We start from the raw sequence: 25349 nt of genomic DNA, 5'->3' as shown, positions 1-25349 counted from the left end.
TGTTTTTATATATTCACTTTATGGTCTTCCCCTGGTAGGATGTTGGCTCCGTGAACATAAGGATCTTGTCTATTTTGTTCACTCCCGGGTCGTATCACAGTACCTGGCACACAGTAGGCACTCTAAACAATTGTTGAGTGAAGGAGTGAATGATTGGCAGGGAAGTCTGACTTGTTTCCCAAATGGCCCTTCTTCCTTACACCCATTTCTCTTTCTGTCTCTCAGATATGGAGATATGGTGCCCAAGACGATTGCAGGGAAAATCTTCGGCTCCATCTGTTCCCTGAGCGGTGTCCTTGTCATTGCCCTGCCGGTCCCTGTGATCGTTTCCAACTTCAGCAGGATTTACCACCAGAATCAGAGAGCTGATAAACGCAGGGCACAAAAGGTAAGCCTCAGACCCGGGAAGGGGGCAGGCAGCACCAGAGAGGGTGCTCTTGGCCTTGTGTCGCCGTCACAAGGAGCTCCTGGGAGAATCGCTGCGCAGATGGCCTCTGGCTTTGGAAGGTAAAGCAGCGCCAGGTGCCTTCCTACCTACCAGCATCCTGCATTCCAGCCCCAGACAGCTGCACAAGGCAGCAAACCCTCAATTATCCACAAGCTGATGTTCTCCCTTTCGGAAGATATTCTGTGCAGTTTCCTTGGGCCCTGGCTCCTCTTCCAAGATCTCAGCCATCAACTCTGGGTAGTGCCCGGACTCTTCCCTTTCCCAGCCAAGAGCTTACTGGGGAACATAATTGCTTTTCAGTACTCTGTAATAGCCTATACAAAACAAAGTGACAAAAATAAATTTGCTAAAAAAAAAAATGAATACTCTGAAAGGAGAACATTCTGAGGCCACTGAGTTCAGGGACAAACGGCACAGCGGGCTTTAGTCACTTCATGGTATCGTAGGATAAGGCATGGAACTGCAGTTGACGGTCAGGAGATTAACCATGGGTCCTGGAAAAGTTTTCAGTGATGTCCAGTGAACACGGCTTAGGAAGGCAGGGCAGGGTGAGCGCCCTCTCACCACAGGATGACGAAAGATGTCTGAAGGCTTTGGTGCCAAGACAGAAGCCTCCTTTCATGACTGGCCGCCACCTTCCACCCAGAATACCTCACCCTCTCAGCCAAATATCATTTCTCTGCATTTTTAGGGCATCTGGCTGGTGAAGGTTCTTGGACCCAGGGGGCAGCTTTTCCTTTTTCTTCTTTTTTTTTTTTTTTTTAAGTATGCAGCTTTATTTTTTTCTTTAAATTTTTGAATTTTATTTTATTTATTTTTTTATACAGTAGGTTCTTATTAGTCATCAATGTTATACACATCAGTGTATACATGTCAATCCCAATCTCCCAATTCATCACACCACCACCATCCCCCCACCAGCCGCTTTCCCCCCTTGGTGTCCATACGTTTGTTCTCTACATCTGTGTCTCAATTTCTGCCCTGCAAACTGGTTCATCTGTACCACTTTTCTAGGTTCCACATATATGCGTTAATATACGATATTTGTTTTTCTCTTTCTGACTTACTTCACTCTGTGTGACAGTCTCTAGATCCATCCACGTCTCAACAAATGACCCACTTTCATTCCTTTTTAAGGCTGAGTAATATTCCATTGTATATATGTACCACATCTTCTTTATCCATTCGTCTGTCGATGGGCATTTAGGTTGCTTCCATGACCTGGCTATTGTAAATAGTGCTGCAATGAACATTGGGGTGCACGTGTCTTTTTGAATTATGCTTTTCTCTGGGTATATGCCCAGTAGTAGGATTGCTGAGTCATATGGTAATTTTATTTTTAGTTTTTTGGTTTTTTTTTTTAAATACTTATTTATTTATTTTTGGGTCTCCGTTGCTGCGTGCGGGCTCTCTCTAGTTGCGCGAGAGGGGACTACTCTTCGTTGCCGAGTGCAGACCTCTCATTGAGGTGACCTCTCTTGCCGCGGAGCACGAGCTCCAGGCAGCAGGCTCAGTAGTTGTGGCACGTGGACTTCGCTGCTCCGCGGCATGTGGGATCTTTCTGGACCAGGGCTCGAACCCATGTCTCCTGCATTGGCAGGTGGATTCCCAACCACTGCACCACCAGGGAAGTCCCTATTTTTAGTTTTTTAAGGAACCTCCATACTGTTCTCCATAGTGGCTGTATCAATTTACATTCCCACCAACAGTGCAAGAGGTTCCCCTTTTCTCCACACCCTCTCCAGCATTTGTTGTTTGTAGATTTTCTGATGACGCCCATTCTAACTGGTGTGAGGTGGTACCTCATTGAAGTTTTGATTTGCATTTCTCTAATAATTAGTGATGTTGAGCAGCTTTTCATGTGTTTCTTGGCCATCTGTATGTCTTCTTTGGAGAAATGTCTATTTAGGTCTTCTGCCCATTTTTGGATTGGGTTGTTTATTTTTTTAATATTGAGCTGCATGAGCTGTATATATTTTGGAGATTAATCCTTTGTCCGTTGATTCATTTGCAAATATTTTCTCCCATTCTGAGGGTTGTCTTTTTGTCTTGTTTATGGTTTCCTTTGCTGTGCAAAAGCTTTTAAGTTTCATCAGGTCCCATTTGTTTATTTTTGTTTTTATTTCCATTAATCTAAGAGGTGGATCAAAACAGATCTTGCTGTGATTTATGTCAAAGAGTGTTCTTCCTATGTTTTCCTCTAAGAGTTTTATAGTGTCCGGTCTTACATTTAGGTCTCTAATCCATTTTGAGTTTATTTTTGTGTATGGTGTTAGGGAGTGTTCTAATTTCATTCTTTTACATGTAGCTGTCCAGTTTTCCCAGCACCACCTATTGAAGAGACTGTCTTTTCTCCATTGTATATCCTTGCCTCCTTTGTCATAGATTAGTTGACCATAGGTGCGTGGGTTTATCTCTGGGCTTTCTATCTTGTTCCGTTCATCTATGTTTCTGTTTTTGTGCCAGTACCCTATTGTCTTGATTACTGTAGCTTTGTACTATAGTCTGAAGTCAGGGAGTCTGATTCCTCCAGCTCCGTTTTTTTCCCTCAAGACTGCTTTGGCTATTCAGGGTCTTTTGTGTCTCCATACAAATTTTAAGATTTTTTGTTCTAGTTCCATAAAAAATGCCATTGGTAATTTGATAGGGATTGCATTGAATCTGTAGATTGCTTTGGGTAGTATAGTCATTTTCACAATATTGATTCTTCCAATCCAAGAACATGGTGTATCTCTCCATCTGTTGGTATCAACTTTAATTTCTTTCATCAATGTCTTATAGTTTTCTGCATACAAGTCTTTTGTCTCCTTAGGTAGGTTTATTCCTAGGTATTTTATTCTTCTTGTTGCAATGGTAAATGGGAGTGTTTCCTTAATTTCTCTTTCAGATTTTTCAACATTAGTGTATAAGAATGCAAGAGACTTCTGTGCATTAATTTTGTAATCTGCAACTTTACCAAATTCATTGATTAGCTCTAGTAGTTTTCTGGTATCATCTTTAGGATTCTCTATGTATAGTATCATGTCATCTGCAAAGAATGACAGTTTTACTTCTTCTTTTCCAATTTGTATTCCTTTTATTTCTTTTTATTCTCTGATTGCCGTGGCTAGGACTTCCAAAACTATGTTGAATAATAGTGGTGAGAGTGGACATCCTTGTCTTGTTCCTGATCTTAGAGGAAATGCTTTCAGTTTTTCACCGTTTAGAATGATGTTTGCTGTGGGTTTGTCATATATGGCCTTTATTATGTTGAGGTAGGTTCCCTCTCTGCCCACTTTCTGGAGAGTTTTTATCATAAATGGGTGTTGAATTTTGTCAAAAGCTTTTTTGCATCCATTGAGATGATCATATGGTTTTTATTCTTCAGTTTGTTAATTTGGTGTATCACATTGGTTGATTTGCGTATATTGAAGAATCCTTGCATCCCTGGGATAAATCCCACTTGATCATGGTGTATGATCCTTCTAATGTGTTGTTGGATTATGTTTGCTAGTATTTTGTTGAGGATTTTTGCGTCTATATTCATCAGTGATATTGGTCTGTAATTTTTTTTTTTTTTTGTAGTATCTTTGTCTGGTTTAGGTATCAGGGTGATGGTGGCCTCATAGAATGAGTTTGGGAGTGTTCCTTCCTCTGCAATTTTTTGGAAGAGTTTGAGAAGGATGGTTGTTAGCTCTTCTCTAAATGTTTGATAGAATTCACCTGTGAAGCCATCTGGTCCTGGAATTTTGTTTGTTGGAAGATGTTTAATCACAGTTTCAATTTCATTACTTGTGATTGGTCCTTTCATATTTTCTATTTCTTCCTGGTTCAGTCTTGGAAGGTTATAGCTTTCTAAGAATTTGTCCGTTTCTTCCAAGTTGTCCATTTTATTGGCATAGAGTTGCTTGTAGTAGTCTCTTAGGATGCTTTGTATTTCTGCAGTGTCTGTTGTAACTTCTCCGTTTCCATTTCTAATTTTATGGATTTGAGTCCTCTCCCTCTTTTTCTTGATGAGTCTGGCTAATGGCTTATCAATTTTGTTTATCTTCTCAAAGAACCAGCATTAGTTTTATTGATCTTTGCTATTGTTTTCTTTGTTTCTATTTCATTTATTTCTGCTCTGATCTTTATGATTTCTTTCCTTCTGCTAACTTTGGGTTCTGTTTGTTCTTCTTTCTCTAGTTCCTTCAGGTGTAAGGTTAGATTGTTTATTTGAGATTTTTCTTGTTTCTTGAGGTAGGCTTGTATTGCTATAAACTTCCCTCTTAGAACTGCTTTTGCTGCATCCTATAGGTTTTGTATCATCATGTTTTCATTGTCATTTGTCTCTAGGTATTTTTTGATTTCTTCAGGGATCTCTTGGTTATTTAGTAACGTATTGTTTAGCCTCCATGTGTTTGTGTTTTTTACATTTTTTTCCGTGTAATTGATTTCTAATCTCATAGTGCTGTGGTCAGAAAAGATGCTTGATATGATTTCAATTTTCTTAAATTTACTGAGGCTTGATTTGTGACCCAAGATGTGATCTATCCTGGAGAATGTTCCGTGCACACTTGAGAAGAAAGTGTAATCTGCTGTTTTTGGATGGAATGTCCTATAAATATCAATTAAATCTATCTGGTCTATTGTGTCATTTAAAGCTTCTGTTTCCTTATTAATTTGCTGTCTGGATGATCTGTCCATTGGTGTAAGTGAGGTGTTAAAGTCCCCCACTCTTATTGTGTTACTGTCGATTTCCTCTTTTATACCTGTTAGCAGTTGCCTTATGTATTGAGGTGCTCCTATGTTGGGCGCATATATATTTATAATTGTTATAGATTCTTCTTGGATTGATCCCTTGATCATTATGTAGTGTCTTTCCTTGTCTCTTGTAACATTCTTTATTTTAAAGTCTATTTTATCTGATATGAGTATGGTTACTCCAGCTTTATTTTGATTTCCATTTGCATGGAACATCATTTTCCATCCCCTCACTTTCAGTCTGTATGTGTCCCTAGGTCTGAAGTGGGTCTGTTGTAGACAGCCTATATATGGGTCTTGTTTTTGTATCCATTCAGCAAGCCTGTGTCTTTTGGTTGGAGCATTTAATCCATTCACGTTTAAGGTAATTATCGATATGTATGTTCCTATGACCATTTTCTTAATTGTTTTGGGTTTGTTTTTGTAGGTCCTTTTCTTTTCTTGTGTTTCCCACTTAGAGAAGTTCCTTTAGCATTTGTTGTAGAGCTGGTTTGGTGGTGCTGAATTCTCTTAGTTTTCGCTTGTCTGCAAAGCTTTTGATTTCTCCATCGAATCTGAATGAGATCCTTACCGGGTAGAGTAATCTTGGTTGTAGGTTCTTCCCTTTCATCACTTTAAGTATACCATGCCACTCCCTTCTGGCTTGTAGAGTTTCTGCTGAGAAATCAGCTGTTAACCTTATGGGAGTTCCCTTGTACGTTATTTGTCATTTTTCCCTTGCTGCTTTCAATAATTTTTCTTTGTCTTTAATTTTTGCCAATTTGATTACTATGTGTTCGGCATGTTTCTCCTTGGGTTTATCCTGTATGGGACACTTTTCACTTCCTAGACTTGGGTGGCTATTTCCTTTCCCATGTTATGGAAATTTTCGACTATAATCTCTTCAAATATTTTCTCTGGTCCTTTCTCTCTCTCTTCTCCTTCTGGGACCCCTATAAAGTGAATGTTGTTGCATTTAATGTTGTCCCAGAGATCTCTTAGGCTGTCTTTATTTCTTTTCATTCTTTTTTCTTTATTCTGTTCCACAGCAGTGAATTCCACCATTCTGTCTTCCAGGTTACTTATCTGTTCTTCTGCCTCAGTTATTCTGCTATTGATTCCTTCTAGTGTAGTTTTCATTTCAGTTATTGTATTGTTCATCTCTGTTTGTTTGTTCTTTAATACTTCTAGGTCTTTGTTAAACATTTCTTGCGTCTTCTCGATCTTTGCCTCCATTCTTTTTCTGAGGTCCTGGATCATCTTCACTATCATTAATCTGAATTCTTTTTCTGGAAGGTTGCCTATCTCCACTTCATTTAGTTGTTTTTCTGGGGTTTTATCTTGTTCCTTCATCTGGTACATAGTCCTCTGCCTTTTCATCTTGTCTATCTTTCTGTGAATGTGGTTTTTGTTCCACAGGCTGCAGGATTGTAGTTCTTCTTGCTTCTGCTGTCTGCCCTCTGGTGGATGAGGCCATCTAAGAGGCTTGTGCAAGTTTCCTGATGGGAGGGACTGGTGGTGGGCAGAGCTGACTGTTGCTCTGGTGGGCAGAGCTCAGTAAAACTTTAATCTGCTTGACTGCTCATGGGTGGGGCTGTGTTCCCTCCCTGTTGGTTGCTTGGCCCGAGGCAACCCAACACTGGAGCCTACCTGGGCTCTTTGGTGGGGCTAATGGCAGACTCTGGGAGGGCTCATGCAAAGGAGTACTTCCTGGTACTTCTGCTGCCAGTTTCCTTGTCCCCACGGTGAGCCACATCCACCCCCCGCCTCTGCAGGAGACCCTCCAACACTAGCTGGTAGGTCTGGTTCAGTCTCCCCTGGGATCACTGCTGCTTCCCCTGGGTCCCGATGTGCACACTACTTTGTGTGTGCCCTCCAAGAGTGGAGTCTCTGTTTCCCCCAGTCCTGTCAAAGTACTGCAATCAAATCCCACTAGCCTTCAAAGTCTGATTCTCTAGGAATTCCTCCTCCCGTTGCTGGACCCCCAGGTTGGGAAGCCTGACGTGGGGCTCAGAACCTTCACTCCAGTGGGTGGACTTCTGTGGTATAAGTGTTCTCCAGTCTGTGAGTCACCCACCCAGCAGTTATGGGATTTGATTTTACTATGATTGCACCCCTCCTACCAACTCATTGTGGCTTCTCCTTTGTGTTTGGATGTGGGGTATCTTTTTTGGTGAGTTCCAGTGTCCTCCTGTCGGTGATTGTCCAGCAGCTATTTGTGATTCTGGTGTTCTCGCAAGAGGGAGTGAGAGCACATCCTTCTACTCCGCCATCTTGGTTCAGGGCCCTGCCTTCCTTTCTCTTCTGTTCTGGGCTGAAATACTCCCCCTTCAGCAGGATCTCAACCTCCAGGGGGTACGATCAAAGCCTTTCTGGGTACAATGGACAGGGGGACCTGAAAGAGTCGCTTATGAAGGCCTGAAACATTATGTCCTTATTTTATTCTTTCTTTTATTCATTCATTCCACACACATTTACTGAGCACCAACTATGTGCCAGGCCCTATGCATTGCAGCTGGGTTACTTCCTCACCACATGATCCTCTCTCCTGACCTTCCATTTGCAGGGATAACTCCCAAGTGGCAGGGTTTCCATGACATATCAGAGGAATCCAGGATTTCAGAACAAATCTGTGTATGCTGACTGAAACAAAGTCTCAAAGCTCATGAAAGTTAGCTCTGAAATGTATAATAATTTACATGTAACAATACTTAATAATATTATATATATCACATAGTTATATAATAAATCCAGTTGGTCCCCACTTCCAGCATCTCCCCTTTTGTGTGCTTTTGTCACCTCCTCCTTGCCCTGCTGTCTCCCTCCGCCTGTGTGGAAATGTATTTTGACTTATCTTGACCTGGGTTTTTAATGTTGTCAGCCTGCCTTGGATTGATCTGCTGTCCTCTCCATCCCCTCCAGAACCATTTCCTACCTCTTCTCCCAAGGTCAGGGCTTCCCCACCCCCATCCCCTGCTAGCCAGCTCAGAAATAGAAGTCTTATCTCTTTCCCCGTTCAAGTCAGCTGGCAAATGTGAACAATATCTAAATTCATTATGCTGTCCTAAAGAAAGGGGCAGGGAGAAACTGGGATCTCCTTTCCAAATCAAGGAGCCTAAAGCCCTGAAGGGTCAGGGGTCCTATAGCAACCTCAATCTCCCCCTCCCCCCACCCCCCAGCACTGGGCAAGGGCTGACACAGTGTTTGTTTTTGTTTTTGTTTTTTTTAACATCTTTATTGGAGTATAATTGCTTTACGATGGTGTGTTAGTTTCTGATGTATAACAAAGTGAATCAGCTATACGTATACATATATCCCCACATCCCCTCTCTCTTGCGTCTCCCTCCCACCCTCTCTATCCCACCCCTCCAGGTGGACACAAGGCACCAAGCTGATCTCCCTGTGCTATGCGGCTGCTTCCCACTAGCTATCTATTTTATATTTGGCAGTGTATATATGTCCATGCCACTCTCTCACTTCATCCCAGCTTACCCTTCCCCCTCCCCGTGTCCTCAAGTCCATTCTCTATGTCTGCGTCTTTATTCCTGTGCTGCCCCTAGGCTCTTCAGAACCTTTTTTTTTTTTTTTTTTTAGATTCTATATATATGTGTTAGCATACGGTATTTGTTTTTCTCTTTCTGACTTACTTCACTCTGGAGAGAGTGTGGAGAAAAGGGAACCCTCTTGCGCTGTGGGTGGGAATGTAAATTGATACAGCCACTGTGCAGAACAGTATGGAGGTTCCTTAAAAAACTAAAAATAGAACTACCATACAACCCAGCAATCCCACTGCTGGGCATATACCCGGAGAAAACCATAATTCAAAAAGAGTCATACACCACAATGTTCATTGCAGCTCTATTTACAATAGCCATGACATGACACAGGGTTTTTGAAGAGCATTGAGGATCCAAGGTATCCTCAGTTCACACACTAGCCCACAAGAGCCCCACTCAAACTGTGCTTCAGCCACTCCTGCACTCCCTTCCCCTCCAGGCTCACACCCTTACCTACTTCTTAGAGCATCTCATCCACTGTCGTTTTGCCCCCGCAAAGAATACGACAGGGACCATTTCTCTGCAGAACTTTACAAAGCTCATCCTGTGTGATTAAGATCCAGAAGGAATCAGCTTAGGCTTCTTCCTCCCTCTAGCCCCTCAGGATGAGACTCCCTCCCTTCTGCCTCCCTTCTCACCCTCCTCCCTCTCCCTCTTTGCTCTCCCTTGAAATCAGAGTAAATATTTGCAGTGTTTTCACCTCCTCTGGATACTGTCTCTCCTCACGGTAAGCTCAGCTCTGCCTCTTTCACCTTAGGCTTCTTGTGAGAGGAAAAGAAAAAGAACACAGGAATACTGCCTGCTTCCAGCACTGGGTCTGTCACAGCGAGGCAAGGAAGGCAGGTTGGGGAACTTAGTGGGGAATGGAGAGATGGGACAGGAAGGGGGTTAGGGGAGCTGATGACAGTTCTCAGCCCAGACCACATACTCAGGAGCTGTGAAGGTAAGCTCCAGCCCACATGCCTCAGGTGGAAAGGAAAGGCTCCAAAAGTTGTCATCCTTTCCCATTGTGAGTGATTTGCTTGGGATTATTACTGAAATAATTCCATGGCTCTTTGCTACAGAGACTGGGTTTTCTAAGCCAAGTGAACTGGAGATCAAGTAAGGAGGTCTAGCAGTGGACAGAGAGAGGGGAACATTTTTAATGGAAACTTTAATTGGAATAATTGTAGATTCACACGTAGTTATAAAATTTCATATCCAGCCTATGGACATTTCTGCAATCCACCAATCCTATTCAGACTTCCCCAGTTTTACTTGTACCCGTGTGTGTGTGTGTGTGTGTGAAGTTTTATACAGTTTTATCACCTATGCTGGTTCACATCCCCCATCTCAGTCAAGGTACTGCACAGTTCCAACACCATAAGGGTCCCTCCCACTATATCTTTTATAACCACACCCCCCTCACTCTACCTCTACCCCGTCTGTAACCTCTGGCAACTATTTATCTGTCCTCCCTTTATAAAACGTTTTCATGTTTTTTAATGGTATATCAATGGGCTTATACAGTAGGCATAATTTGGAGATTGGCTTTTTCCATTTCATGTAATTCCTGGAGATTCATCCAAGTCCTGTGTATCAATAGTCCATTCCTTTTCCTTTCTGAGCAGTATTCCCTGGTATGGATGCATCCCAGTTATGATTAACAGTTTGCCTGTTGAGGGACATCGGGTTATTATAAATAAAGTTGCTGTTAACAGCCATGTGCAGGTTTTTGTGTGAACATAAGTTTTCATTTCTCTGGGATAAATACCTAAGAGTGCAATTGCCCATGTTCTCTTTTGGCTTTTCCATTTCTCCCTCTTTTTCCTTCTTCTGCCTCTCCCAAGGTAGAGATGTCAATACTCATGGTCCAAGGGCACCTGCCAGCCAGATAGCTAGGAAGTGCTTCATCATGAAACCCTTCTTGGGGCTGACAAAATTCTTGAGCTTATTAGCCTGAACCTGGAACTGTGCCCAGGGTGGCAGAATCCTCCATCCAAACCTCTCCTCCAGCCCTGGAATGTCTACAGCTGTTGAAAATGCAACTTCCTGGGCTTTGCTCATCAAGTTAAAAACTTGTCTGAGTGGAGTTGAAATTCGGGGAAGGAGGAGAGGGGTGTTATGGAAGCAGCATTGGGAGGTTGGAAGACCTGAGCTGAAATCTTGCCCTGGATAAGTCACTTCCTCTCACATCCTCCATTTCCTTGTCTTTAAAATAGCCTAGATGATCCCTACATTCTTCGAACTCTTACACTGTACTCATGTTCATGGAAGAGAAGGAGGCTGACCAGTCCACACAAGGACTGAGCCCATCACAATGACTTTATTAACATGGATTTCTGACCGACTGTGTAGGATCATCTTCTTTCCTGGGCCATCACAAGCCTTGCTTGAGCAAATACTCAGTGCGAAGCTCTGTGCTAGGTGCTGAAGATAAAACTATGCATAAGTCACAGGCTCTGGCCCTCAGGAGCTCAAAGTCAAGCCAAAAGTCCTCACCAAATTACATATGCTGGGTATGGTTCTATAAATACATTGCAAACCTCTTTATCCTATGTGGGAAATGATTAAACAATATAGTGCATTTGTTATGACAATCTGTTGCTTTAATAGCGCCCAGGGTAAGATAAGATTAAAAGGAGTGCCACAGAGGAGAGCAGGAGAATCTTTCATGTCTAGAAAGTAATGAAGACAGACCCCAGATACAAGAATGGTCTGGCTGTAAGTGGTGCAATCAAATTATATAAGGCTAAAATGAGCTTGACACAACTGGATTTCCATATGCATCTCTCAACACCCAGTACTCACTCAAAGCAATAATAGTCACATCCTCAAATGATGAAGAACTTGCTTGAATGTAGACCTTGAGCTGAGGGGAGGGCTGGAGCAGGATCCCCAGGAAGGACAACTGTCCTGCACCTGGAATGCATGTTCTTTGCTCAGAGAGAAGAGGAATGGTAGGGCTTACTTACCATCCTTTCTCTCCCTGCTTCCTCTTTTTATTCTCCGTCTAGAGGAGAGTTCTTCCCCAGTTTTACAGGCAGATCTTCTAGGCTCAAGTGCTGCCCTCTTTGCCATATTTAGAAACCAGGGGAGGTCGTTGAATTGTCCCTGCAAGGACACAGTGGTCACAGGGGGACTTCCCAGGGAACAATAGCTATTGTGTGTTCTTTGTGCTTCTGTTGACAGCCTAAATCCAAGTCCTTGGCCTCCTTTTAGCAGATGAGCCAGCCCAGCAGGACACTTGGAGGGGACACTTCCCCATGCTGGGGAGAAGGTGACAAGAAATGAAAATTGCCACAATTTTCCAAGGACTCCTCTGTTCAGAGTCCATGCTGAAGTTAAATGTGGATTTTCCCAGAGGCAGAAGGAAGGACCCCTCTGCCCCAGAATAGGTTTGTGAGGCCTTGTGGGCTCTTCTTCCTGCAGCTGGGTCTAGATCCACAAGAGCCCAAACGTGAAGCTGCATTTTTTTTAAGCCAGCAGGAAGCCCTCTACCCACCCCTTCTCCCTCCCTCCCAGAGCCTCTTTCCTCTTAGGCTTCACACTGTGGCTGTGCTGCTGTCATGGTGACACTGATTATGGTTATTAGGAAGGAGAAGAGAAGTCAGCCTGTGCAGTGTGTCCGGCCTCTCCCACTGCCTCTGCAAGCAAGAGAAATGAGCTCGCGTGGTTGAGGTACCATGCGACCCTCGCACAGGATACTGCCGAAGGCTTCCAAGGATGGAGCTGGGAGATTCTCAGTCGCCGCAGCTAAAGCCAGGGTGGTGTATGGAAATGTGCTCCATCCTCTCCTCTCTCACACCCACATTGGGCCCCTTGTCACATGCACGTGCACCTACACTCGTTCCCACAGACATGCACAGCAAAATATACATGTATAGACACATCCCGAAGACAGACATGCAATTGTAAATTCTTCTATTGATTTACAAGTTACTAAGCACTGGGGATATATTCCCAGTGAACAGAACAAAAACCCCTGCCCTCAAGGAGTTTACATTCCTGTGGGGAAAGAGAGACAGTAGCAAGATAAATATGTAAAACATATACTACCTTAGTAATGAATGCTAAGGAAAAAATAGAAAGAGGGGAAGGAGTTGAGGGGCACATATACACACTCCTTACTTTTCTTATAATTAACTGGTATTTGGGCACCTGCTGTATTCAGGGAATTGCACTGGACCGTAGGAGAGAATCAGGAGAGCTATAATATGGGCTCCTTTAAAGAACTTGCAGTCTGAGATGAGAAATACCCAAGTGCATTCAGTAGAATGGATAAAGGTCATGAAATTTGAGGAAGGAGGGAGGAATTTGATGAGTGATATTCCCCTGGCCAGGATCACACCCAGGCTGGAGAAACAAATGGAAACCCCTAGGCACTCTGACCATGACCATGCTCACTCTGTACAGGGGGGTCACAGCCTCTCTGACCCAGTCCCAGGTCTATAAACAGAGATCCCTGCGGGGGGGAAGAAGCAGCTTCCTCCCCTTCATCAGACGTCACCTGGGAACCCAACCTCGCTGGGACAGCCCACTGTCGCTGGCTTGGCCAGGCTCACTGTTTTTTTGTCTCTCAGACTCCCTCACTCTTTTATTCTCTCTGCCAATCACAGAAGGCCCGCCTTGCCAGGATCCGTGTGGCCAAAACAGGGAGCTCCAATGCCTACCTGCACAGCAAGCGCAATGGACTCCTCAACGAGGCGCTGGAGCTGATGGTAGGTGCCTGGGGGACTTGGGGTGGGGAGATGGAGGGGAGGATGGAGGGCATCAGCGCTCCCACCCCAAAGCCCCAAACTTTCCCCAGGTAGCAGCCACCCTCCACATACGTCTTCCATAGGTTTATCATCATCACCCCTAAACCCCCTTTAGCTCAAGGGCTCCCAGCCAAAGGCTAGCATCGTCTAGGGTGACCCTAAAATTTGGTTCATCCAGATTTTTCCAGTACCCCCTCCCTTCTGTGGAGAAATGAAGGAGATGGAGGGAAGGAGAGCCACCAGCTTTATACTCAGTGTCTCCTCTTTTCCTCCTAGGGCACCCCGGAAGAAGAGCACATGGGCAAGACCACCTCACTCATCGAGAGCCAGCACCATCACCTGCTGCACTGCCTGGAAAAAACCACTGTGAGTCCCAGCCCAGCGCCACCTCCCTTCTCACCCCTGACCCCTGACCCTTTTCTGAGGTCAGAACTTACAGAGTGAGAACTCTGTCCTCACGTCCTCACCCCAGGCTTCAGAAGTCAAAGTATGCCCCCTTAGATCCAAAGAGTAGCGATGAGGTCTCTATCAGCCCTCAGGAAGAAGACCCCAAGGAGTGGGGCAAAGTCGCCAGGGTCAGGAGGCCCGCAGCACAGAGGAGGCCATTCCCCCAGTCTTTCCACACACACCCTACATCTGTCCTCACAGCCCATTTCTAAGTTACTGAGGCCTAAGATCTCTGCCTATCAGTTTCTCAGTTCTGATGGGCATCCCTCTTCAAAGCTAGGGCTGAATTTATACTAGATTACTGCAGGACAGCAGAGAAGAATGTCAGCTTTTGTCCTATCCCTGGGGCTAGGTTGATGCAATTTGTGGGTCCCTTTTCTCCTTCCATTCCACTTGGAACAGGAGAGAGTCAATGAACGAGGCACTGCATATATTTCTCTAGCCAGGGATTTTACCAGGACCACCCCATCTCAGTCACCCTGCAATTCCCAGGGAATTCAGATTCTGAAAGGCTGATTGCTAAAAATGAGTCATGGCTTAGGGTGCCCCAGCTGGAATGTGGAATGATGCTTGTGCCTCACCAACAGACTGAAAGGAAGGGCAGTGGGGTCAACCCTGGAGCCTTGGCAAAAAGTGTTAGGAATAGTAGGGAGGGAGGAGAAGTTAGGCTGGACAACCAAAGAGAGACAAAGAGAAACTCCTTCTTGTTCTTTTCTAGGACCTCCTTCCCCAAAAAGCCTATGGTCAGGGCTCAGCACACTAAGGAAGGAACTTTCTAATTCTCAGTGTTCCATGTCCTGGCCTCCCAGATGTGCGGGAAGTAGATGTTAGGTGACTCTTAGTATGGACAACTGTGGACACTGTGGATGGCAGCTGAACCCAGTGAGGGCTTCCAATGTGGGAAGGTACTCTGATAACCCTAGTTTCCAGGACTTATCCAATGTTTCTTAGTGTCAAGAACCATATAGGCGTATCTAGAATTTCTCTCAAAGACTCAGAGCTTGCCAAAGAAATAGGCCTGGACCCAACTGCCCTTTCCAAGTTGCATGTGCTGGGTGGAATGTGTAAGTTGAAAGGATATGGGTGAAAATATTTGGGTTTGAAGTGATGGAATGTTGGCATTGAAGGGGTGGAATGCTGAATTTGAAGGAAAGAATGTCGGATTGTGGGGATATTGGGATTAAAGAGATGGAATGCTGGATTTTAGGTGAGGAATGTTGGACTCAAGGGGTGGAATGTTGGGACAAAGGAGGAAGAATGCTGGGAGCAAGGGATGGAATGTCGGACTGGAAGGGTGGAATGCTGGGATTGAGAGATCGAATGTCAGAACTGAGCCTGGGAATGCTGGAATGTACAATCAATGGTGTTTTTATCTTCTGTTGGCATGTTGTCCTGTAGGGGTTGTCCTATCTTGTGGATGATCCCCTGTTATCTGTACGAACCTCCACCATCAAGGTATAACTTTTTAAAATTTCAATTGATGTTTTTCTCTCTGATTCTTCTGAGTCTGTAGAGTCTCCTCTTCTTACCCCCTGGTCTGGCTCTCTGCATGTGCTGTTGATTCTTCTTGGGTTTATCCTACCTCTGCTGTCACACCCAGTACCAGCTCAGGCTTCCAGTTTTTTTTGTGCCTTTCTGATTCCCTTTTTTGACCTCCCCAGGGGCTTGGAGGGGTGGTGGAACATGGCACCAATGTTGGTACCTTGTAAGTGTCCATGTGCCACATCTGTCTGTGCCACCCGCCCAGCTCTATGGGGACTCCTGGTATTGGCTGTCAGGGCTGGTCTCTCTCTCAACTCTGTTCTCATGCTACTTCTCTTCAGACTTTCTCCTCACTCTGGCAGCCTTGGCCAGACCATTCATGGCATAGATGTTTAGTCACCTTGGCTAAACAGCCATATTTTAGTTATCCTGGGCTCCACTCCACCCCATCCTGGTGGCCTCCATCAGGAATGTGTTACCATCCCCTTCCCATGCTTACACTTGACTTAGGGAATCCTGTGCCTTTAGGTATATTAAGGAGCCATACCCCATAACCAGGTGGAAAAAAATGAGTAATCAAAAGAAATCATAACCCTGAGTGTGTGACCGCATTGGCCTTCAAGAGCAAAGCTCTCCCAGTACTGTGAATAATCCAGTGCCTTTAAAAACTTATGTCTCACACTTGCCCAGGATCCATAAGGATCTCACCCAGTAAATCCAGAAAAGACAACCCAGCATACCCACTACCCATCGTTAGTGACTCCTTACCTGCCGCTCCCTGCACCCCTCCCCCACCAGAAGATCCTGTCAAAGCCTGCAAAGTCACTTAAGTCTTTGCTTCTAGCTCTGAGGATGCCACTAAGTCCCTCCATGTCCTCCGTATCCCTTCAGCCAAAGCTGTAGATGAAGTGAATATCACATCATGATTTCACAACCGCAGTCTGCGCCCTCCAGTCTGATGACCAGGGCTGTCAATGGGAATCTCTTCCTTCCTTCATTTGATGCCTGTGGGATATCCCCCATGTCCTGAATGCTTATCTGTGCTCCAGGCAGTTGGGAGCCCTTCTCCCAAGGCCCAGAACAGAGACAGGCAGCTATACAGAGTACGGGGGCTCATCCCCCTCCTCCTCTTTCCTATCTCCTTCTCCTACCTCTTCTCCCTCTGCCTCCCACAGAACCACGAGTTTATAGATGAACAGATGTTTGAGCAGAACTGCATGGAGAGTTCAATGCAGAACTACCCATCCACCCGGAGTCCCTCACTGTCCAGCCACCCGGGCCTCACGACCACCTGCTGCTCCCGTCGTAGTAAGAAAACCACACACCTGCCCAATTCCAACCTGCCGGCCACCCGCCTGCGCAGCATGCAAGAGCTCAGCACCATCCACATCCAGGGCAGCGAGCAGCCCTCCCTCACTACCAGGTGGGTGGCTCCCATCCCCATCACTCCCTAAGGCCTGAGACGCTCCCTTCACAGAGTGAAAGGCTCTCAGCATTAGGAGACCCCTGGGGGTCCTCAGCCTTCCCTCCCCCTTATCTAATGCATGAGCCCCTCACCTCACCTTCCTCCCCCCACCTTCCTTCTCATCCTTGCAAGTTAACCCAAAGGCCCCTCACCTCACCTTCCTCCCCCCACCTTCCTTCTCATCCTTGCAAGTTAACCCAAAGGCCCCTCATATGCTTTGGAGGATACTATAGCAGGTGTAGGCCCAATGTGGGGTTAGATACCAGAAAAAATAAGAACAACAACAACAAAAATCCATAAATGACTTACCCTAGTGCAAAGAATGGACTGTTTTCTCAAGACAATAATTTTCACAATTGTGAAATAATACGAAATTTCGGCTTATCCCAGGCTGATTTTGAATCACAGACTGACTCTCTACTTATATGTAGGCCACTTCCCACTACCTCCAATGGGTGGCAAGGAATTCAGGGAAACCAAAATCAAATGCCACAAGTGATAGGAAAAAAATCCACTGGAGGGAAAAACGTATACTCTGAATTCCAAAGCCCAGTATACATGACTTTTGAAATTCGGGGTAGTTTAGGAATAATAATCAGAATGGATAATTACAAGCCAGTTACCAAAAGCAGAGATGGAGGGACACCCAAATCACCTCCCGGTTACTGTGAGCTAGACAGGTAGAGAGAGGATCAAGGAAGCTTTGGGACATTAGCAAGACGAACCATCATCAACTCACTTTTTTTTTATCCCAGTCGTTCCAGCCTTAATTTGAAAGCAGACGACGGACTGAGACCAAACTGCAAAACATCCCAGATCACCACAGCCATCATCAGCATTCCTACTCCCCCAGCGCTAACCCCAGAGGGGGAAGGTCGGCCACCCCCTGCCAGCCCAGGCTCCAACACGAACATTCCTGCCATAGCCAGCAATGTTGTCAAGGTCTCCGCCTTGTAAAACCACTGGACGGAGGGCCAGTGCGGGTAGTGGGAGTGAAGGGGGCTGGCATGTTGGTGGGTGGCCACTGTGACCACTCCCTCCCCCTCCCCCACTATTTCTGCCCACCCTGTTGCACCCCCAACACTGAAACCTGTGCCTGGAAGGAGAAAGAGGCAGCAAAGGGGCACCTGAGGTTCACTGCTGCTAGCGTGGACATAGCCCTGTGCCACTGCATCTCACAGGGGCCAGAGGAAAGGGAGGGCGGGTGGGGTAGGGATGGGACTGTGCGGGCATAAGCTGTGAGCCAGGACAGGGCCCGGAGGGGGGAGCCTCAGACCAAATAACCGTTGTTTCTGGAGACCCCAGTGAGGAAAATACAAGACCAAGAGCAGCACAGAGGCCGAATTGTCACATGCAAAACAGGAAGAAAATATAACACTGTGTATTTAAGCACCTTTTTCAAGGCTCTTAATGGATAATATTTATTCATGGGAAAAGGTGGAAAACAAAAACACCAACGGAGTTTTGTGAAATGTTTTTCTCCATGGACCCAATACCTTTGAACCAAAACAATGCATTTTGTGAGGGGGTTTGTTTTTTTTTTTTTTTTTCTCCTTTTATAGCAAAAGCTCTTAGGCTAAGAAGTCAGTTACTGCTGAGTTCTCTCTCCGTTCCCCCAGGTAGGTGAGGTCGACTGAGCCTGGGCCCCACTGCCCAGCTGACCTGCACAGAGCTGCCACGTGACCACACAGCAACACTCACCCTCTGTCTGCCCCTGTCTCCTTTGTCTCTGTACCTCTCTGCTTCACCCCCTGGCTGTTTTTCTCTGTGTCCAGCCATCTGTCTCCACATGGACCCCAGTGATCCTGAGACATGTTAGTAAAGCCTTCTCCACTGCCAAGCGCCTGCAGACTCGTGCCAAGGACGTGAATGCAGTGGTGGAAGAGAAGAGAATAAAGCAAACATGGGCATTTAGGGATGAGAGAAGTCCACCTTAAAGAACAGAGTGCTTCCCTTGTGGTTGGAACCACTGGTGTTGTTTGAAGTTTCCATTTCTGGGGAAGAAAGGAAATGACCAGATTTATCTCACTGGGATCTTGGAAAAGGAAATAGCCAGCACCTGAGAGGCACAGGCCATGCCACTGTGTGCCAGTGAAGAGAGAACAGAAGAACCCAGGGCTCCCAGCTGCAGTCAGCCCCTGTGGCACCTTGCTCTGTACCCTTCTTTCAGGACCCACCATAAAGCCCATCCAGAGCTCTGACAAGAGGCCCCATGAGCAGTTTCCCGCAGAGAAGGCAGCGGTACGGGGACCAAGCTTCTGACTTATCTCACACCTGAGGCAACTCCCACGGAGGCTGCAGAAGGTTAAGCCTGTGTGCCTCACGAAGGATGCTCCAAAGCGTGAAATCAAGTAAGAGAATATAGATGATTCTTATCTGGTCTGAATGATGCCTTGAGATCTGAAGAGTCTTCAGGCCTGATGTCCCTGAAGATAACTGAAATGGGGGAGAAGCCCGATCACCTCCCTGCAAGTGAGGAAGTGAATATTATTTTTGGAAAACCTGGACACATTTCTGTGCAAGTGGTTTGCATCCTGATGGGGCTGGGAACAGCATTTCTGGAATCCAATCAATTTTCACTGCTTTTAAGCAGAGCAGGTGGGCCTCGGGGTTAGTGACCAGTCCCTTTCCGCCTTGCCCAGTCTCCAGCTACCCTATTGCAGTCTCTCTAGCCTGGACTCTGAGACACAGGAGCTCCTTGGGAACTCTTTATCCATTCAACAGCTTAGTGGTTAGCTGTTTAATGGTAGGCCAAGAATTTTTCTGCCCACCTCAGCCATCCAGAAGAGTTTCACTAGCTGGGAACCTAATGACACCTTCAATGGGCTTCCCTATGACCCCAGCTCTACTGACCCTGTAGGAGAAAGTCAAAGGGTTGTGAGGTGGCACCTAACCAGAATGTGAGCAGAAGCGCAGAGGAGACAGAGCCTTCTCCTCTACGCTATCCTCACTGACCACCAACTGCATCCCTTCTCTGGGTCTGGCCTCAAGGATTTCCCCCTAACCCGAGAATGGGGTGGTCTGGCCCTCTGAGCTTATGGTGTAAAGTAGGCAGAAAAGCTTTACAATTACAGAGGAATACGTGTGTACACACAAACACACAACAACCTAAACACACTTGCATACTTAATCCCATTCACGTCATCCACATATCTCATTAGGGAAGGCAGAGGACCGGGCTGGACTCCATTTAGAGGGCAGGCAAAGGACTAGAAAAGGAATTTTTCTTTTGAAAGAATGGGTAATGGAACAAAGTTAAACAAGGTTTAAGTTTCTAAGTATATATCATAGGAACTGAATGGGGGTAAAGGATAAAGAGGTAAATAGGAACATGGTTACACACACATATGAACTGCCTGTGTTTAAGAACAGGTCATCACAGAGTTAGAATAATGACTGCTCCAGCCCAGGACCTGTTTGGTAGTGCACCAGGGGAGCTTACTAGTGGTTCCCACAAACATTAATGAAATTAAAAAAATCATGTCCCAAATAATTTCCCATTTTTTTGACTCTAATGAACTGAATGTTTTGTATTTCTTCAATTTCATTTCCAAATCCCACATTACGCCAGTTCCTAAACCACCATTATTAGACTAACCCCTTCATCTCCATCCCCCAATGTAGCCTTAGCCAAAGATGAGAGACCCAGTTCACACCAGAAAATGGCTCATCTACACAACAGAATAGAGCAAGACTACACTGCTAAAGGGCATTTGTAAGTAAAAAGAAGGTCCAAAGTGTGCCAAATCAGTTGAATGTCTAACTCATTGGCCAGTGACTGAAGAACCAGGATATTACCAGGGTTTTCAGGGGGCAATGGCTTTCTGGTGAAATGACTCGAGCTTTCATAGTTCATGAACCACTTCAGCATAATAGAAGATTTACAAAACTACCTATCCCATTCAATCCTACTCAACATTAGGGAGGGTTAAAAACCAACCAACCAACCAACCAATAAGCTACATTGAAATGAATGGAAACTTAGAAAACATGGAATAGAGTGAATCAGAACTAGAAGAGATTAAAGAATATCTAAGTCATTTTACAGTATAGAAGGCTGAGGCCCAGAGAAATTAAGTGACCTACTCAAGGTCACGCAGTTATTTAATGACAGGACTGGGACCAGAACCCAAGTCCCTTGTCTATTAGTCTAATGCTTTTCCCTTCACCCACTGCCTCTCAGAGCAACGATGCTTCAGAGAAGACCCATCAGAGATTACTTGCTATAACTAGAGACATAGTCTTATGTGAATGTCAATCATTACTTGGACACAGCCCTTGGAAACCACTGACTGTACTAATACAAACCATACTTTGGAAACCACCATCCACTAGATATAACTAGCTATGGACTATCAATTCTGTCAAAAATAGGTGAGTAAGTGAATAGTCAGGTTTTTTCAGTCAAATGCTGTCTCTCCTCGATGAAGAGTGGGCTAGGACAACATTTTAAAGCATACCTTCTATAGTCCTTTTAATCCTTTCCACAACCTCTGGTGGTAGTAGATCAAGTACCTAAATCCTTGATTCACAGAGAAGAAAACAGGCAGAAAGAAGCTGAATGACATTCAAGTTCACATGGCAAGCTAGTGGCAGAACTATGTTTGCAATCCAGGGCTTAGACATCTTGTCCCGGGACTTTTTCCTCTACATCATGTTGCATTACTCTGAGGATTGCTTATATATTTTAATATCTGGATTTCAAGGCTGGTGATTAGGGAGAGGAAGCATTATACTCAAAACCACCCTGAACCAGGACCTCCAGAAGCAAACTCTGTACTATTTCTCCTTCATCCCCTCTTTTCATAACTAGTGTCAAGCTCAAGACTAACTGCATAGAACCCTGTTCAAAAGACTAGATAGTCTCAATGATAGTTGAACACATGAGTCTACAGTCATACAGGAGTATAAAGTCAGCAAGTAGAAAAGTGAAATTAAGAAAAATAATTTGAACAGAAATTAAAGTGGATAGTTAATGCTGATCGACAATTAACAAAAAAAGTCAACTTGTGGATATGTTGAGGACTTAACCCAGTTTTCAAACTATGATTCCTGCAGTTTGGGATCATGTCACTTGTTAGAATATTGGCAGGGAAAGTACATTGAAAGATGTACCTAGATTTTTTTCCTTATCTTTTTTTTTTTTAACTTTGCAGAGGTAGTGGTTGAAATTTATCTAAACCTAGATGTTTAGGTTATTAATGAATTCTAGTGATCCAGGTTCCCTCATTTCAATTACCAGGTAACTACAAGGCAGAAAGATCCTAATGCTGTTAATCTAAGGCAATATTTGTTTCCCTTCTAATCTAGTTGGCATGGTAACCATGACAAACAGGAACCAAAAAGACTTTTATTTTCCCTTTCTGATGTCCTTATGAAATCTCAGCATTTGCAACGCTTTAAAATGATTGAAGGAAAGGCGTTGTTATGACCCATCACCCTCGGAGCCCAAAGAGCATCATGAAGAGCATCATTAGAACTAAGAGAAAGTGGATCAGAAAAAGAAACAGCTTTAAAGGGGTTCCTTTTGAGTCTTGTTTTCTACTCAGAATGTTCTATGTTTTTCTCATCAAGTGTGGGAATGAATTTATCTTAGCAGGTTACTTAACTACACTGGATGATGTCACACTAACCAGTGTAGGGCACTGACCCAAGTCCTGGGGGGCTCCTTGGACCAACAGACTATTTTACAAACCTGGGTGGTGGGAGGGATGGTATATTTTTGATAATCAGACATTCCAATGTAATGTTTTCCTTAGAGGTCACCCTCCCCCATTAATGTTATCGTGAAAAACATCAAGTGTGTTCTTTTCTATTTTCATATAATAAATGGGCTTTGCTTACCAACATCACAATGGCAAAGAAGAAATACTGTACAAAACTGCAGGAAGATAAACATGTGAAAACTTTCTATGGGGAAAAAAAAAACTCTTGAGTTTCCTGTCGTCTTCTTTTGAAACTGTAGTGCATATGTTAAAATGTATATCATTTACAGTATTGAGTCATGTGCCACTGCTGTACCTGATGTATCCAATCTGGATTAAACAAACTTATGTGCCGCAAACCCTAACATGATTACGATTGTTTACTTTAATACCAGTTCTCCTGCTATACATTAGAAAATAGGGTAATTTTGCTTTGGGGGAAGTTTTTTTTTTTTTAAAACATCTTTATTGGAGTATAATTGCTTTACGAGGTGTGTTAGTTTCTGCTGTATAACAAGGTGAATCAGCTATACATATACATGTATCCCCGTATCTCCTCCCTCTTGCGTCTCCCTCCCACCCTCCCTATCCCACCCTTCTAAGTGGTCACAAAGCACCGAGCTGATCTCCCTGTGCTATGCGGCTGCTTCCCACTAGCTATCTATTTCACATTGGTAATGTATATATGTCCATGCCACTCTCTCACTTCGTCCCAGCTTACCCTTCCTCCTCCCGGTGTCCTCAAGTCCATTCTCTATGTCTGTCTTTATTCCTGCCCTGCCACTAGGTTTATCATCACTACCTTTTTTTTTTAAGATTCCATATATTTGAACAGAGACTTTCTTCCTTGCCAGAAGACTCACAGAATCTCAGAAGGGTACTTAAGGTCTAGTCTCATCTTCCCTTCCCTGCCCTCCCTCAATGCAAGCAACTCCTCTATGACATCTGAGACGGTTCTTGCCTGCTTGTATGCTTTAGTCATGGATGTTCACTAACAGGGAAAGCATTTGATTGCATTTGCCAACAGCTCTATTTTGAGACACAGCCCTGTATTACTGAAAGAAAATATGCTTTTAATCTGCACTGGTTCTGCTGAGAATACACTGAATATACACTCCTTCATCTAAACCAATGTCTCAAACTAAAAACTCAAAATTAAATGCTATACAGGGTATAGCAGAAAGCTTGGAAATCAGATGACAGAGGCCCTTAGGTTCTATCACTTACTTATATGGCTTCACATCAGTCTCTTCTCTCTTGGCTTCAGTTTGTTTCCTCCTCTTAAAAATGAGGGGATTGGGGGCTTCCCTGGAGGCGCAGTGGTTGAGAATCTGCCTGCTAATGCAGGGGACACGGGTTCGAGCCCTGGTCTCGGAAGATCCCACATGCCGCGGAGCAGCTGGGCCCGTGAGCCACAACTACTGAGCCTGCGCGCCTGGAGCCTGTGCTCCGCAACAAGAGAGGCCACGATAGTGAGAGGCCCGCGCACCGCGATGAAGAGTGGCCCCCGCTTGCCGCAACTGGAGAAAGCCCTCGCACAGAAACGAAGACCCAACACAGCCAAAAAATAAATAAATAAATTAAAAAAAAAAAAAAGAGGGGATTGGATTATATATCCTGAAGATCTGTTCTAACCTTAATAATTCTGGTTTAGGTAGTGAGAGCAAAAGGCATTTTCATATTTCACCGTAATGTGGCAAGAACAACGGGGATTCTTTTGATTTCCCCACAACAACCAGATTCCAACAGTTGAAAACTGAAATAGAAATGGAAGGTTAAGGCCAATGCGTGATGCCAGAAGGCCCTAGAAGTTGGCTGTGAAATTCATTTCAATCACTAATGTTCATATCCTTATCACCCACTAGGTGTCACTACAGATTCACAGCTCAAATAATCTGGAGCAAAGTAACTGGAAACCAGATGTGGTGAGCAATACGTGCTTTTTCATTAAAAAGCACTAAATGTTAACTGGGATATATGTGCTTGTTCACAGAGGCACAAAACAATAAATATATTCTGCCAAAATAAGAGAATAACCTTGTCATAGAGTTCCAATGTCAGCTATGACTATCAAAAATATAATTTTATCTTTTAAGATTAACATAGGTTTATTTATATTTGGGGGAGAAAAACAACCCTAAAACTTCAAACTACTCCCTTGTCTCATGAGTTGATGTGTAACTACTATAATTTCTGTTCAATTATTTTTAGTATTCAGGGGCTGAAGTTTACCTTTAAACCTTTTTTTTTTTTTAAGGTTAGGTTATGTTTAAAAGGTTAGCAATTATTATTGCAATACTTAAGCTACTTTAGAAAATATTACTTTTAATTACCCAAAATAACTTGTATCCTCTAAGTCAGAATTATCCAAAGCAACAGGTTTCTCAAACATTTCTCCACATGTTAATACTGCTAGCCTAATTTAAGTTAAAGCCTAACTTGAACAGCTGTAATGTGTATTGATTTAGTATTCTAGAATTCAGACATTAAACCAATTCACACTAGCCCTCATCCAAATTAAGTGAAGGTATAAAGGCTCTCTATACTCATAAAAAGATTATTCTTTTCTCTAACTAGAAATTATCTTCTCTTACTAATCATGTATTAGTTAAATCTGAGAACTAGAAGGGACCCTAAAGATCTAGTCCAACTGCCTCCTTTTATTGATGAGAAAATTGGACCCCAAGAGGTTAAATGACTAGTACAAAGTAAAAAATAGGTAGTAACAGAGTCAACCAAGACAATTGCTCCTTCTACTACAAAACAAAACATTCTCAAGTGAATTTGCCTAAAACCTATCTATAG

General features: G+C 44.2%; 1 protein-coding gene across 1 annotated transcript in view; it reads left to right on the top strand.

Moving 5' to 3' along the window:
* Window positions 1-17911, top strand: part of KCND3 (potassium voltage-gated channel subfamily D member 3) — a 230851-nt gene extending 212940 nt beyond the window's left edge. Inside the window, exons 3-8 of the mRNA XM_059901113.1 lie at window positions 226-388; window positions 13305-13406; window positions 13722-13811; window positions 15291-15347; window positions 16550-16797; window positions 17595-17911. Of these exons, the coding sequence (XP_059757096.1) occupies window positions 226-388; window positions 13305-13406; window positions 13722-13811; window positions 15291-15347; window positions 16550-16797; window positions 17595-17796 (862 nt within the window). The 3' untranslated portion in view covers window positions 17797-17911. The remainder of the gene's footprint in view (window positions 1-225; window positions 389-13304; window positions 13407-13721; window positions 13812-15290; window positions 15348-16549; window positions 16798-17594) is intronic.
* The last annotated feature ends 7438 nt before the right edge of the window (window positions 17912-25349 follow it).

This window comes from Balaenoptera ricei, chromosome 1 (assembly GCF_028023285.1).
Source record: "Balaenoptera ricei isolate mBalRic1 chromosome 1, mBalRic1.hap2, whole genome shotgun sequence".
Lineage (NCBI taxonomy): Eukaryota > Metazoa > Chordata > Mammalia > Artiodactyla > Balaenopteridae > Balaenoptera > Balaenoptera ricei.
Note: the sequence above shows the minus strand (reverse complement) of the source record. Positions and strands in the feature narration are given on the sequence as shown.